The sequence below is a fragment of the Diadema antillarum genome, unplaced genomic scaffold (assembly GCF_040938485.1).
Source record: "Diadema antillarum isolate AM-2024a unplaced genomic scaffold, OU_Dant_1.0 seq00001293_RagTag, whole genome shotgun sequence".
In the NCBI taxonomy this organism is placed as follows: Eukaryota; Metazoa; Echinodermata; class Echinoidea; order Diadematoida; family Diadematidae; genus Diadema; species Diadema antillarum.
The window spans coordinates 414633-426853 of NW_027272072.1; the positions used below are offsets into that span (position 1 = coordinate 414633).

The 12221-nt window shown below is 40.0% G+C and overlaps 1 protein-coding gene across 1 annotated transcript in view; it reads left to right on the top strand.

Annotated features, from left to right (window-relative positions):
* Nucleotides 1-1546: 1546 nt before the first annotated feature.
* The window catches only part of LOC139708016 (heparan sulfate 2-O-sulfotransferase 1-like), a 106360-nt gene continuing 95685 nt past the window's right edge, over nucleotides 1547-12221 (top strand). The window contains exon 1 of the mRNA XM_071620006.1: nucleotides 1547-2726. Within this exon, the coding sequence (XP_071476107.1) occupies nucleotides 2555-2726 (172 nt within the window). The 5' untranslated portion in view covers nucleotides 1547-2554. The remainder of the gene's footprint in view (nucleotides 2727-12221) is intronic.

A 12221-nucleotide genomic window follows, 5' to 3' on the forward strand; every position in this document is an offset into this window, starting at 1 on the left:
GACCTCGCTACGGAAGTTTTGGACATGTTCAAAACTTCCGTAGCCAGGTCGCCGACCATGGCGATGGTGGCGATCCTCCGCGCTTCTGAACCGCTCAAGATACGATGGAGAAGATTTAAAGCGATCAAGCCACGATCCGCCGCGCTTTGTCGATTTTTGATGATCGTAGCGGAATCGCCGTCTAGTGAGATGGGGGTATTAGGAAACCATAATGGGCAACTATTGCGCACCGTAATATCGCATAGATTATAAAGGTGTTGTTTTGCAGAGGACTTATAATTTTCATTACAATGATAACAGATGTATACATAAATACAAAACTTTAAATTCCTTGATATATTCTGTTTTAAACAAATTCTAGTATTTCATTCAGAATTACCTTCTAGCTTCTAATTTACTGAAAATATTGAATACAGAATGTGATTTTTTTTTTCTGTCTCCAAATATTGTTTTTTGGGGGAAAAGCGGCACCAGCCATGCATTGCTTCGAAGCACAGAGTATTATAACACTATAGATATCCACTGTAAAACCCAAAACATGGTTGTACCGCTTGGATTGGGTTGATTTGTTTCAAAATTGTCGCGTGCTTCTTTATTGAAGGAGGTGGGAAACCCACCTTCCTGCTTGAAATCAGTCCTTTGAAAGCTTGTAAGCAAACAATCACGACTGTAGGTCCCCTCCGAAGGGCGAGGCAGTATTATCTACAGTCGAACCACAGACCTCACGATGATTTCCACTTCTGGTGATCCACTGGGCCTCGCCGCAGCTATCCGTTTCGTGCGTTTGTTACGGTTTGTTACGTCACTTGCCTTGGATGAGATCGCTATCCTCTGCATGTAGCGCGGCGGAACCTAAAATTTTTTGGAGTCTGAAATTAGATTTTTGGACTGACTGAAAACCTAACAAATCCAATATTTTCAGACCCCCCCCCCCCCAAAAAAAAAGAGAGAAAAGAATATAAAAGACTTGTTGTGTCTTCAATATACTGTCATTTTTCAACTGTACTGTTTGTTCAGAATACGACATTTTATTTTGTGAATAGAATCAGTATTTCAACAATCAAAGCCGATGTTGGACATTTCCCCAGCACATGTACTGCAGTATGTGATTTTGGGTTGATTTCATGAGCTTATTGAGATTGTTCAGATCAGCGCTCATCATTGTGAAATGAGCGTTTTACAGCCCGGGAGAATCCATCAGATCAGGGAGGTGAGTCTGATCAGATTCACAGTGTACAATACTACAACACTGTCCAGCTTTGAGGTGCGGTGGTGCCTGGGACCTCCCTGCTGGGACCCTATTCTGGTACTCACGCACCTGTTAAATTTACCCCTCCTTGACGTAACCAGGGAGGTGGGACCACCCCCTGGTATAACGGTCATTGAACCTTACACCGCAAGTAGAGTGATCGGCGAAGCGAATCAGCTCATTGATCGCGTGCACGCGAGTGAATGTAACGCACTGCATAGAGATGTTTTGTGTTGTGCTCTGGATGCGGCTGGTTATTACTTGCCGTGCACTAGAGCTAGCGGTGATGTGAATACACCCAACGGCCTAGTCCACCAGCAGCAGCATCATCCCCCGCATCAAGAGGCTAGGCATCGGCATTTCCTAGCCTCTCTTGCATGCGTGCTTGCTCGCTGGCCTGGTACCTCATCATATTTTACGCGCTATCGTGGTTAGAGGTGGTGTGTTCAGGGATCGGACAGACAGAGAGGTAGCTGCTGCTCACACTCTACTCTCACACTTCGTCAAAGCATTGTACACAACGGACGTGGTTACACATGGTAACGATAAACGAGGAGTGGATGACATGAGGCATAGGTATCGGTTTACCGTGACGTTTTATTTACCAAGCCGCCTGCAGTGAGCTGCTACACGCCGCCAAGGGACCACCACTGGCCTGGGGCCGGCTGGAGTGGCTTCGAGGTTTTTGCGCACAGGTCTGCGTGGCCTTTCCACCAGAGTATTGGACGGGTCAGTTTCGGCGTTCAAACACCTCATGATATGTAATGATTGGAGGTTGGGTCGGAGCTTTGTTGGTGACAGATGATTCCGCTGTGTAGCCCATTTCGCCTCTACCAATCTACATCTTGTAGACTGCTGTGTCATTTTTAAGTTTATTAGTCGCCGTAGAGTGCACAATTGCCTTTAATTCTGAAGGGTAAATTCACCTCCCTCGAGATGGTAAATCTCAACTCAAAGCGAAGCCGAAAGAAAACTTAGCAGATTCTCTAGATGTAGAATTAAAAATAGGCCTACCACTTGGCACTACCAGTTTGTAGATGGACATGTGAAACTGATTTAACCGCGCGCTCATCATGTGTGTCAATGTTAGAAACCACGCTTTATTATAGCGCTTAGCGGTGTATCTGCTGGTGAAACTTTTTGTCTAAATGAACATTGCTTTTATTGCAATAGTGATAGTTTTCCATGAGTGTTTAATAACCCGCAGAAACTAAAGATGTGTTAATGTGGCATGCGTGGACTGACACTGTGGCTGCTCTCTTTTGGTAGAAGGACACCAAAATTGTGATCCATAACTGAGAGTTTATGATATTTGCATTGTGGACTGAAGGTATCACAACTACAAGTAGGAGCATGATGAATCTTCCTTTCCGCACGATGGTGCATCGTAGATCAGGACTGTTACTGCTACTGATGGTCTTCATTGCTGCAGTCTTACTATTGGAGCTGCAAGTTCAAGATTTACACAATGAAAGAGGTGAGACAGTTTTCACATTTTGATCTTGTTTTTGAAAACGTGTGGTCAAATTTTCTGTGAACCTGCAGGTATTATTTGCCAGTGTGATAGAATATTTTTTTATATGATACAAATGACACCATACTGTCCTCAATGCAAGTTTGGTATGTTCTTCAAGGGTAAAAGTCTACGAGAATAGAAGGTGAACTTGCGATCCTAGTCAGATGAGCACTATAGACCGAAAGATCAATCTGTATTCATCGTTGCGAATATGTTCCGCGAAGAAGACATCTGACTTCATGGATCCCTGTCTCTGAGAAGAACCATGAAAGTAAAAAAAAAAAAAAAATCCTAGTCAGATGAGCACTAGACCGAAAGATCAATCTGTATTCATCGTTGCGAATATGTTCCGCGGAGAAGACATCTGACTTCATGGATCCCTGTCTCTGAGAACAACCATGAAAGTAAAAAAAAAAATATATATATATATATATATAAAACTTCTCTGAACAGGCAGATTTTTCTGTCTAGGTGAGCGTGATATCCCCAGCCCAGGTCTCTTCTTATCATGATGACAGTTGTCTTGTCATTCCAAAGTAGCTGTGTATTTCATGGCAGGCAAATTTTGCCAAAGCAAGATATCAGTGAAGCCACAGTATATTCCATTGTTATTATCAAAGCTTAAAATCTTGTTAGACCAGTCATTTTTTAGTGTAATTTGGTATTCAAGTGTGTGCTAAGTACTGGTACCAAGTGTGTTCAAGAACAGCTATGTTTTTAATACCTCAAGGAAGTGTTTGTTGAATATAAAATCAATCAACACTGCACATTGCCCCGTTCAAATTAATTAATTCATTTCACAAAAGGTTCATTTGTATTTGCTGAATGAAGCATTTTTCTTCAAAAGGCTGTAACTCCTGAGTGGAAAGGATATAGTAGGCCAATATGCTGTTAATGTCTCGCAGCTGTTTATATGCCTATATGCGCTATAACATAATGTGTACTTAATAAACTGTATGGGAATGGTTGAGAGGAATTCAAGCGGGAGCATTCACTAGATTGAAAGAAATTCTTGCCAGGTTTGATACCCAGGTGAACCTCCCAGCTGATCCCCTTGAGTGACTAGCATGAAAGGGGGTTTAAAGATTTCACCTACACTTTCAAAAGATGTTTGGCAGAGTGTGCATTGTCGCATTGTTCATATACTCCTCAGTAAGCTGCAGCCTCATTTGGAGTGTCCAAGCCCTGCTGAAAGGAAGGCCCAGTTCACTCTTGAGGATTAAAAGGATTAGGAGCTGAGCACATCCTTGAAACTCTGTTTAAAGGGATAGTACAGTATACAGTATTGGTGGAGATGAGAATTGGGCTTTTAACTTTTTGCGAGATACCAAGAAAATACTTATGATATAGTACAGAGCATACCATTTAAAGAGGAATTCAAAGTTTATTTGATGAAAGTCGGGTTTGGAATGACTGAAATATCCAAAAACAAAGTAAAACAAAGCGATCGTAATAAAGTGTGGGTCCCACACTTTATTAGAATCGCTCTTTTTTTGGATATCTCAGCCATTTCAAAACCAATTTTCATCAAATAAACGTTGAATTCCTCATAGAATTACGTGCTCTTTCAAATTTCATAAGAGGTTTCTCATTACCTCACCAAAAAATGTTAGAAACCTGAAATTAGGTCTCAACCAAAACTGTACGATCCCTTTAACCAAAGAGCTACTCACATTTGGGTGGCTCAAATGTCAGATGTTGTCAAACTTTACTGACTAGAGCTGCATATGTATGACCCCGTTTACAGTGCGAGGCCGGGCTCGGCCGCGGCTCGGCCGCGGCCGAGACCGGCCTCAATTGCGTTGCCGAGCCTCGCAATTTTGTCCGTTTACACTGCTGGGCTCGGCCGCGTTTTTGATTCAAGCCTTTCAATATTTTGTCGTAGTGGCGCTCTGCTTGTAAACAAATGCAATTTGGTATTGTCTGGTTTTCAGACCCTTTGCCAAATGAATTCCATGGCGACAAAGTCGCCGTTCGGGCAAAGGCCTTTGCCGAAGAAAAGAATCCTTTGCAGGACAAAACCACTTTAAACTATACTAGTTTTCGACATTGAGGGGGTTAATATCTTGAATAGCGAAAGATACAGGCAGAGGGTTTGGAAGCCAGACTAAAATTGGCCGCGCAATTGGCCGCGCATTTGGCCCAGTTTGCGTTTACACCAAGAAAAGGCCGGGCTCGGCCACGGCTCGGCCGCGGCCGAGACCACCTCCAGAGCGAGGCCAAATGCGAGGCCAATTTTGGCCTCGCATTTGGCCTTTTGTGCGTTTACACTGAAGCGGGGCTGGGCACGGCCGCGGCCGAGCCTCGCACTGTAAACGGGGTCTAAGATGATCTTCTATTGCAGTGAAAACCACTTATTCAAAAGTTTTATTAAAGAATTGTGCTGTCAAAATCAAGAGATCTATGAACATACGTATAAACAATGTATAGTAGTGCTGATGACATTTTACTGAATGGTTTATTGTAACACCACTCTGTCTGTTGGGAAATATTGAGTACGATTAAATCTGGTCACTCAGTATGTAGTAAGCAGGACCATGAAACTCACTTTTTTAGCTCACCGGAGCCAAAGGCTCAAGACAGTCAAGTGAGCTACAAACGTATTGCGATCATTCATCATGTAGAGGTCACTGTGCATAAATTTCAAAACTCCAGTACGGATTTTCACTTGACTTGAAAGGGGGCATCCCAGAGGGACGGGATCTGAATATGTTCAAGTGGACACTGTGCCCCACCCCACCCTTGGGAAGGGAGGGGGGGGGGGCATAAACCTCCCAAATAAAGGAATCTTTTAAAAAAGATAAAAACCTTCTTCTGAAGGACCAAAAGTGGTAGAGCTGTGTAGTTAGTGCTATGATTAAGTAAGCCTACATGGTGACTCTAATGTAGTTTCAAGTTTGTTCATGGTAGATCCAGGGGTGCCCCCCTTGGGACCCTTTGGGGGTTCAAATTCGAGCCCAAATTTTACAATTTTATCTCCTTGAAAATGCATGGTCAAAGCTTCACCAAACTTGGCAGGTATCATCTAGAGAGTAATAGAATACATATTTGTGCAAATTTGCAACAAACTGTATATGGACTTCAGCGCTTTATAAGAGGCCACTATTATAAGTATTATTATTATTACATCCCACATGGGAAACCTGATGACCGAGTTTCATTTTTGTTTTTCCCATGGCAGATCAGGGGATGTGCTGTGGGGCATTTTTATGCCTCCGCCACGAAGTGCTGCCGGAGGCATTATGTTTTCGGGTTGTCCGTCCGTCCGTCCGTCCGTCCTTCCGTCCGTCCTTCCGTCCGTCCGTCCGTAATGAATTTTGTGGACAAGGTAACTATCAAAACCTGTTGAGGTATCCTAATGAAACTTGGCATGCATGTGTATTAGGGAGTGAAGTTGTGCCTATCAACTTTTGGGTGCACATGCTCAAGGTCAAAGGTCAAAAGGTCAAGGTCAAATACATAAAATTTCACTATTTCCACCATATCTATGCAATGCCCAAAGATATTTTCTTGAAACTTAGTGTATACATGTATTACCCAATTAAGATTCTCTGGTGAAAGTTTGGGTCATGAGGTCAAAGGTCAAAGGTCATAAGGTCAAGTAAAAACATTAAAACTTCCTTTTTTTTCTCCGTTCCTTGGAAAATTGTTCAAGGTATCTTCATGGAACATAGTATATACATACTTATACTGACTGGCAGTGATTATCTAGAGAATGTAGGGTTCATGGGGGTCAAAGATCAGGGGTCAAAGGTCAAGTGCAACACTTCAAAATTTTACTATTTCCCTCATGTTTATGCAATGCCAGCAGGATTATTATTTTTTTTACACTTGGTGTATGCATGTGTAACCTAATAGAAATTCTCTGGAAAGTTTTTCTTTTTCTTTTTCTTTTTCTTTTTTGCCTCAAAGGTCAAAAGGTCAAAGATCAAGTGAAAGTGCTGAACTAACTTTTTCCTCCATATCTTGGAAGTGGCTCAAGTTATCTTGAAACTTACTACATATTTATGCATGTTCTACCTGAAAGTGATTATCTTATGAATTTTAGGGTCAAAGGCTAGATGAAAATGGTAACAATTTACTATTCAATACAGAAATTGCACTTTTTCTCCATACCGGTACCTTGAAAATTACTCAATGCATAAACTTATGAATGGGTCAAAGTCAAGTTGAAGTCCTTAAATCCCCAAATACATGCTCTCCTATTCATCCAATTAAACCTAGGTCAATGAAGGTGAACATTCAACACATTTGTGACAAACTTGTCATTTTAATATTTTGCCAATTTTGTGAAAATGTAATCACACATTGTCTACATGTACTATCTAGACCTATCAGGAGAATCATGCATTATGGCGGAGGCATACCAGTCGCAATAGCGACATTTCTAGTTCAAAACAGAATTGTGTACAGTAGACATGCAGACTGCAGCACAACACTTTGTTGAAACGAGATGAAATTCTCACCTCCCTGGTTGAAATTAAACTTTTTTTTTCTCTTTGCAGCAAAAAAGAAAAGAAAAAAAAGTAAAGAGTTAAAATTCTAGTTCAGCTGTAGTCAATTGATGTTTCATGCTCACAAGATTGCCAGTTTATTACACTGACTCGTACCTCCATTGCTATCTGTCTCCAGAACCATCACTGGGCCAATTGAATATCAGGAGCTTCTATCACAAGCTAGTGAATATTTTGCCTCCTGCAGATCCATCCAGCTCTTGGCCACACCAACCATCAAATATTCCTGCATTACGATTTGAAATGCATCTTGGCGTCTGCTCCAGGATTGTAATTAATCAAATATCCGCCACTGAAACGTTCCCGTCTACTTGATCCTTTTAGCTACCATTCAGTGAGATTAGAAAAAAAAGAGAAAGAGGGGGTGGGGATAGGGACACTAGTTGTTCGGGTCTTTCTTTTTCAGAGGGAGAATTGGCAGAAACGAGACTCCAATTTTCGGACATTTTGTTGCAAAAATCTGAAACCTGAAAAGCTTTCTGGCTGCTAATGAGCCACTTTACGTCTGCCACACGCAAGTGCCACTGGCTCCAAGGCACATTTCAGCTGTTACAGCAGAAACAAAACCAGAAATCAAATCAAACAAAACAAAACAAAACTAAGCAAAATTAAACAAAATACTAACAACATGTATCCTAACCCAAAACAAAAAACAAAAAAACAACAACAACAACATAGAAAAAAAGGGAAATAAGCACATTTGCTAGGAGATCCTGAATGTAATGTTCTCTGTAATTTTATGTTCTGTACAGTACTGTATGTATCCAAGCTGAAGTTTCACACCCAAACAACACTTGGTCATAATCGCAAAAACAGTGAGGTGATGTCATTGCCTACAAACGTCCGTTTGACCCCCCCCCCCCCAAAAAAAAAAAAAAAAAAAAAAAAAAATCAGTAGAGACTTTGACTCTTGAGCAAACATGGAAATAGCCACCCATTTATACAAGCCATTTAGAGTACTCTAAAGTTATGCCCCTCTTGCTGCTAGGTTCAGGAATCCTCTTGAAGCATTTCAAACTCGAAAACATTCACCAACAATTAGAGCACTCTAGAACAATTCAGTACCCTAGTACCTCCTTGGTCACACTCAGTGCATACAGTAGGTTACAATGTATATGTTCGAAGCTCCTGCACACACAGAAGGAGACCATGACAGTTATGCCACTTCTCTGCCTTTCTGAGGAGGGTTTTACAATTCCAATAAAGATCAAGATTCTCAGTTGGTTTGGGCAAAACTCCCAGAAAGCCAAAAGGTCTAAGTTCACTGAGCATTGATATAGGAAAGATATACATGACATTTCAGTTGCAACATCTGTTAGGACTGGCCAATGGTGATATTTGTGACCCGCTACAACAAAAGTATCCAAAAGTCGTGGGAGGACAATTATTATTTTTTAAATGACATGACATTATTTGCTTACTCTTCTGCTTTAATTCGTATATAATATGACTCATAAACGTACTCGGTTGCGGAGAAATTGATGATTTCATGAGACCATCCATGTCTAGTGGTCTAGGAAATCATCATTTCGAGAAAACTGCGTTCAAAGTTTGTCTGAGGCAATCGCGATCAAGGTGAGGTAAGACAGTTTTCACCTCTTCGCAATAGAAGGTCTGCTCATAGCAACCTCCGTGATGTTCACTGAAGCTCAGCGCCAGCGGTCTACGCAAATCAGTAACCAGGGTGCCATGCACTGACCAAGAAGATCACTCTCTCATTGCTAGGGCGGAGTCTATCTGCAGCGCTAAATTCAAATCTTCGGACACGTTTCTGTTCTGTTGAAAGTCAGAAAATCATGGCCCTGAAAAACGCTAATTTAATTCTTGCCCTTCCTTTGATCATTTAGCTTCAAAATTTCGGCAGATGATAGATGATACAAGGTAGATTAGACTACAAAAATATGCCACAAACAGAAATCCGATCGTTTTGACCGGTTTTGATGATCTGACTTCAAACTAGATTTTCTCGGCTCAGCCGTCAGCGGCTTTGGGATCCTTTTGTTGTGGCGGGTCACGTTTTATGTGTGGTAAAAGGATGGAAATGAATAGTAATAATTTAAAAAAAAATACTCTCCTCAATAGACAAGGGTGAAAGGTTCATGCTGAAGTGATTCTTTGAAAGGGCAGAGGCATCCTAGGATGCGTTTATCAACTCGAAAATTGATGAATACATGGCTTTGTACAACAACTTGAAAAATGCTATCAAGTGGATAAAAACAGCCTTAATTGACTTGAAACTCAAATGTGTACATGTGCATTGAGTGAATGCAGCAATATGAATATTAGAATACAAACAGTACATTACAGTAAAATTGTGACAAAATTGGGGCAATCCGTTGAAAAGTTGTGCATTTTCAAAGTTTCAAAATTTTCAAAGCCATTGCTAGATGAGGACACTGCTTTAATAGTTTATGACATCACATACGAAATACAATAAAGAAAAATATACAAAGAATTCCACAGAATTTCATTTTTTTAATGAAAGGAACGCATTCCTTAGACTTGTTACTGACATATAAGGGTAACATTATTATTGCCCCTGCTTTCTGAAAGAGGCAAGTCAAGTGCTCTTCAGTTTATGTTAGTAAAATTAAAATGTTTCTCTACATTTTCTTTTATTGTTGTCCATGTATGACATCACAAAACATTGTAGATCCAGTGATGGCCGCACCAAGTCTTTAAAGATTCATAACATTTCAACATATTTTTTTTTTTCATATTTCTCACACTTTCACTGATGTAATCCACATGTGAATTTGTGTATCATTCTCCTTTCATAAAGACAAATTACTCTTCTTGTTTCATATTTGCATGTAATTTCATGGCAGATGAAACTAGCTAATAATTATGTGCATAAAGGTTTACCCCAGCACATTTTAACCCATCACATCTTTTAACCCACTTACTACAGGAACCTGGTGGTCTGTGTATTAGGTCTGCAGGGATTTCAAACTTCAGTATGGAATGGGTTAAACCAAGTTCAGCTGTCACTTTGTTGGAAAAACCATACATGTTGACTTTAATCTAATCATCTTGAGTACAGACTACAAGAGAAAGGGGGGGGGGGGGGGTCTTCATCTGCCGCCCCGGGATGTTTTCCCACAAGCAGTGAATGAAAACATGCGGACAAATTGTGCTGCTATCTCCTCGGCTTCCAATGTGTCAAATCTTCGCTGCTTCTTTAGCGTCTGTTGATTCATGGCCCCCAAACATCTTTATGATAAAATTGTACCAAAACCAAAGTGGGAGGGGAGAAAGGGGGGAAAGAAGCTTGCTTCCAAGGGATACATGTTTTCACTGCCGATGAATTATGAAAACTGAACTGGTAGACTCGTGTGGGCTTTGCATTGAGCCAAGTGAGTCTGCAAAAACAAGAGTGTGGGAAGGATTGATATCTATGCAACTGATCAATATTCCAGAGCATATCAAATTTTTAGATGAAGTTATTTTGCTCTAAATGTGGAATTGTGTTATTGAGGCTACAAATTGTACATCAGACACCTTTGGAATCTGGATAAGATTCAGTAATCTTAATGCGAATGGGCTTCAAATATTGCCTTTTCCTGACCATGCTGTGATTAGAAAGACATGAAAGATAATGCAAAATGTCAGTCATTGAAAATGCATCTTCAAATCAATGGTGAATTTGGGTATGTGTTCTTCATTTATACACAAATATACGAAAAAGAAATTTGTCAGAGTATGATTTTTTTGTTGTTGCTTATAATCAAAATAATCAATGTTATTCTTAATTTGGCCATAGCAAATGTAATACGGAAAATGTGTGTCCTTCATCATTGTGTCTTCCACAGTGTATTCTGAATGTGTTGAAGAAAATGATGTTTGAGTATACAAACACTCTGTATATAATCAAATCAGTAGGCCCTACAACCTGCTCTGTATGATCAAACCAGCTGCTATCTCAATTAGTTGTAACATTCATATAATGAATGAATAACTGTGATGTCTTGACAGGATGTTCAGCAGAATAAATGATCTTTCTTATGTTTTAGATTATCTCCTTCATATGTAAAAAAAAACCCCAAACAAACTTAACAAATGAGCATTTAGCAGATAATCTCCATACTAATGACATTAAACTTCACTTCTTGTTATATCAGCTTGGTTGAAATGAAGTACAAAGTTCTGGGTAAATTGATGTACAGAAGTTGCAATCATTTCAAGTGTTTTAATTCTATTTGCTATCGATAATGCAACTTTTTTTCAGTGTAAAAAACTGACTGAAAATGATGTTTTTTTTTAAAACAATGTAACAAGCCAATGTTGAAGATATGGCTTCCAAGTTAATATAGCATTAGTCGGGTAGTCTGCGGTCAATAAATCAATGCCAACGAGACCTCACCACCAGCTATAGCTTGCCATTGATTTCAGTCTCAAAATAACACCAGGCCAATTATCAGGCTGTGCTGGGTAGGTATAGTAGTCAAGGGATACTGTGAAGAGACAGGAGCTGAAGTGATGCGGTCTCCCAACACACCTCGGTGTCTTTCTTCTGTCGCGAGGGTTGCAGTTCATTATTGCAAAGGTTCGTCAATCTGAAGATGAAAAGAGGTTCATTATTCTGAAGATTCATTAATCCAAAAATAAAATTAAGTTGCAATTCCAAAGGTTTGTTTATGCATGTCGTCTTTAATACATTTTTTTGGATTTGATGACCCTGATTTCATTTTTGGATTAACAAACCTTCAAATTGAGGAACATTATTTCATTTTTAGAATTACAAACCGTCAGAATAATGAAGAATGTCACAAATGTTTGGATTAACAAACCCTTTTCCATTTAGGGATTAACAAACCAGTAGTTTTATTAAATTTGTTTATTTCGGAATAATGAACCTTCAGAATAACAAACAAATTGGAGCTGGTGACCTTTTTTGCCTCATAAAACTTTTGTGCATTTGCAGCTGGCATCCAATGCACTG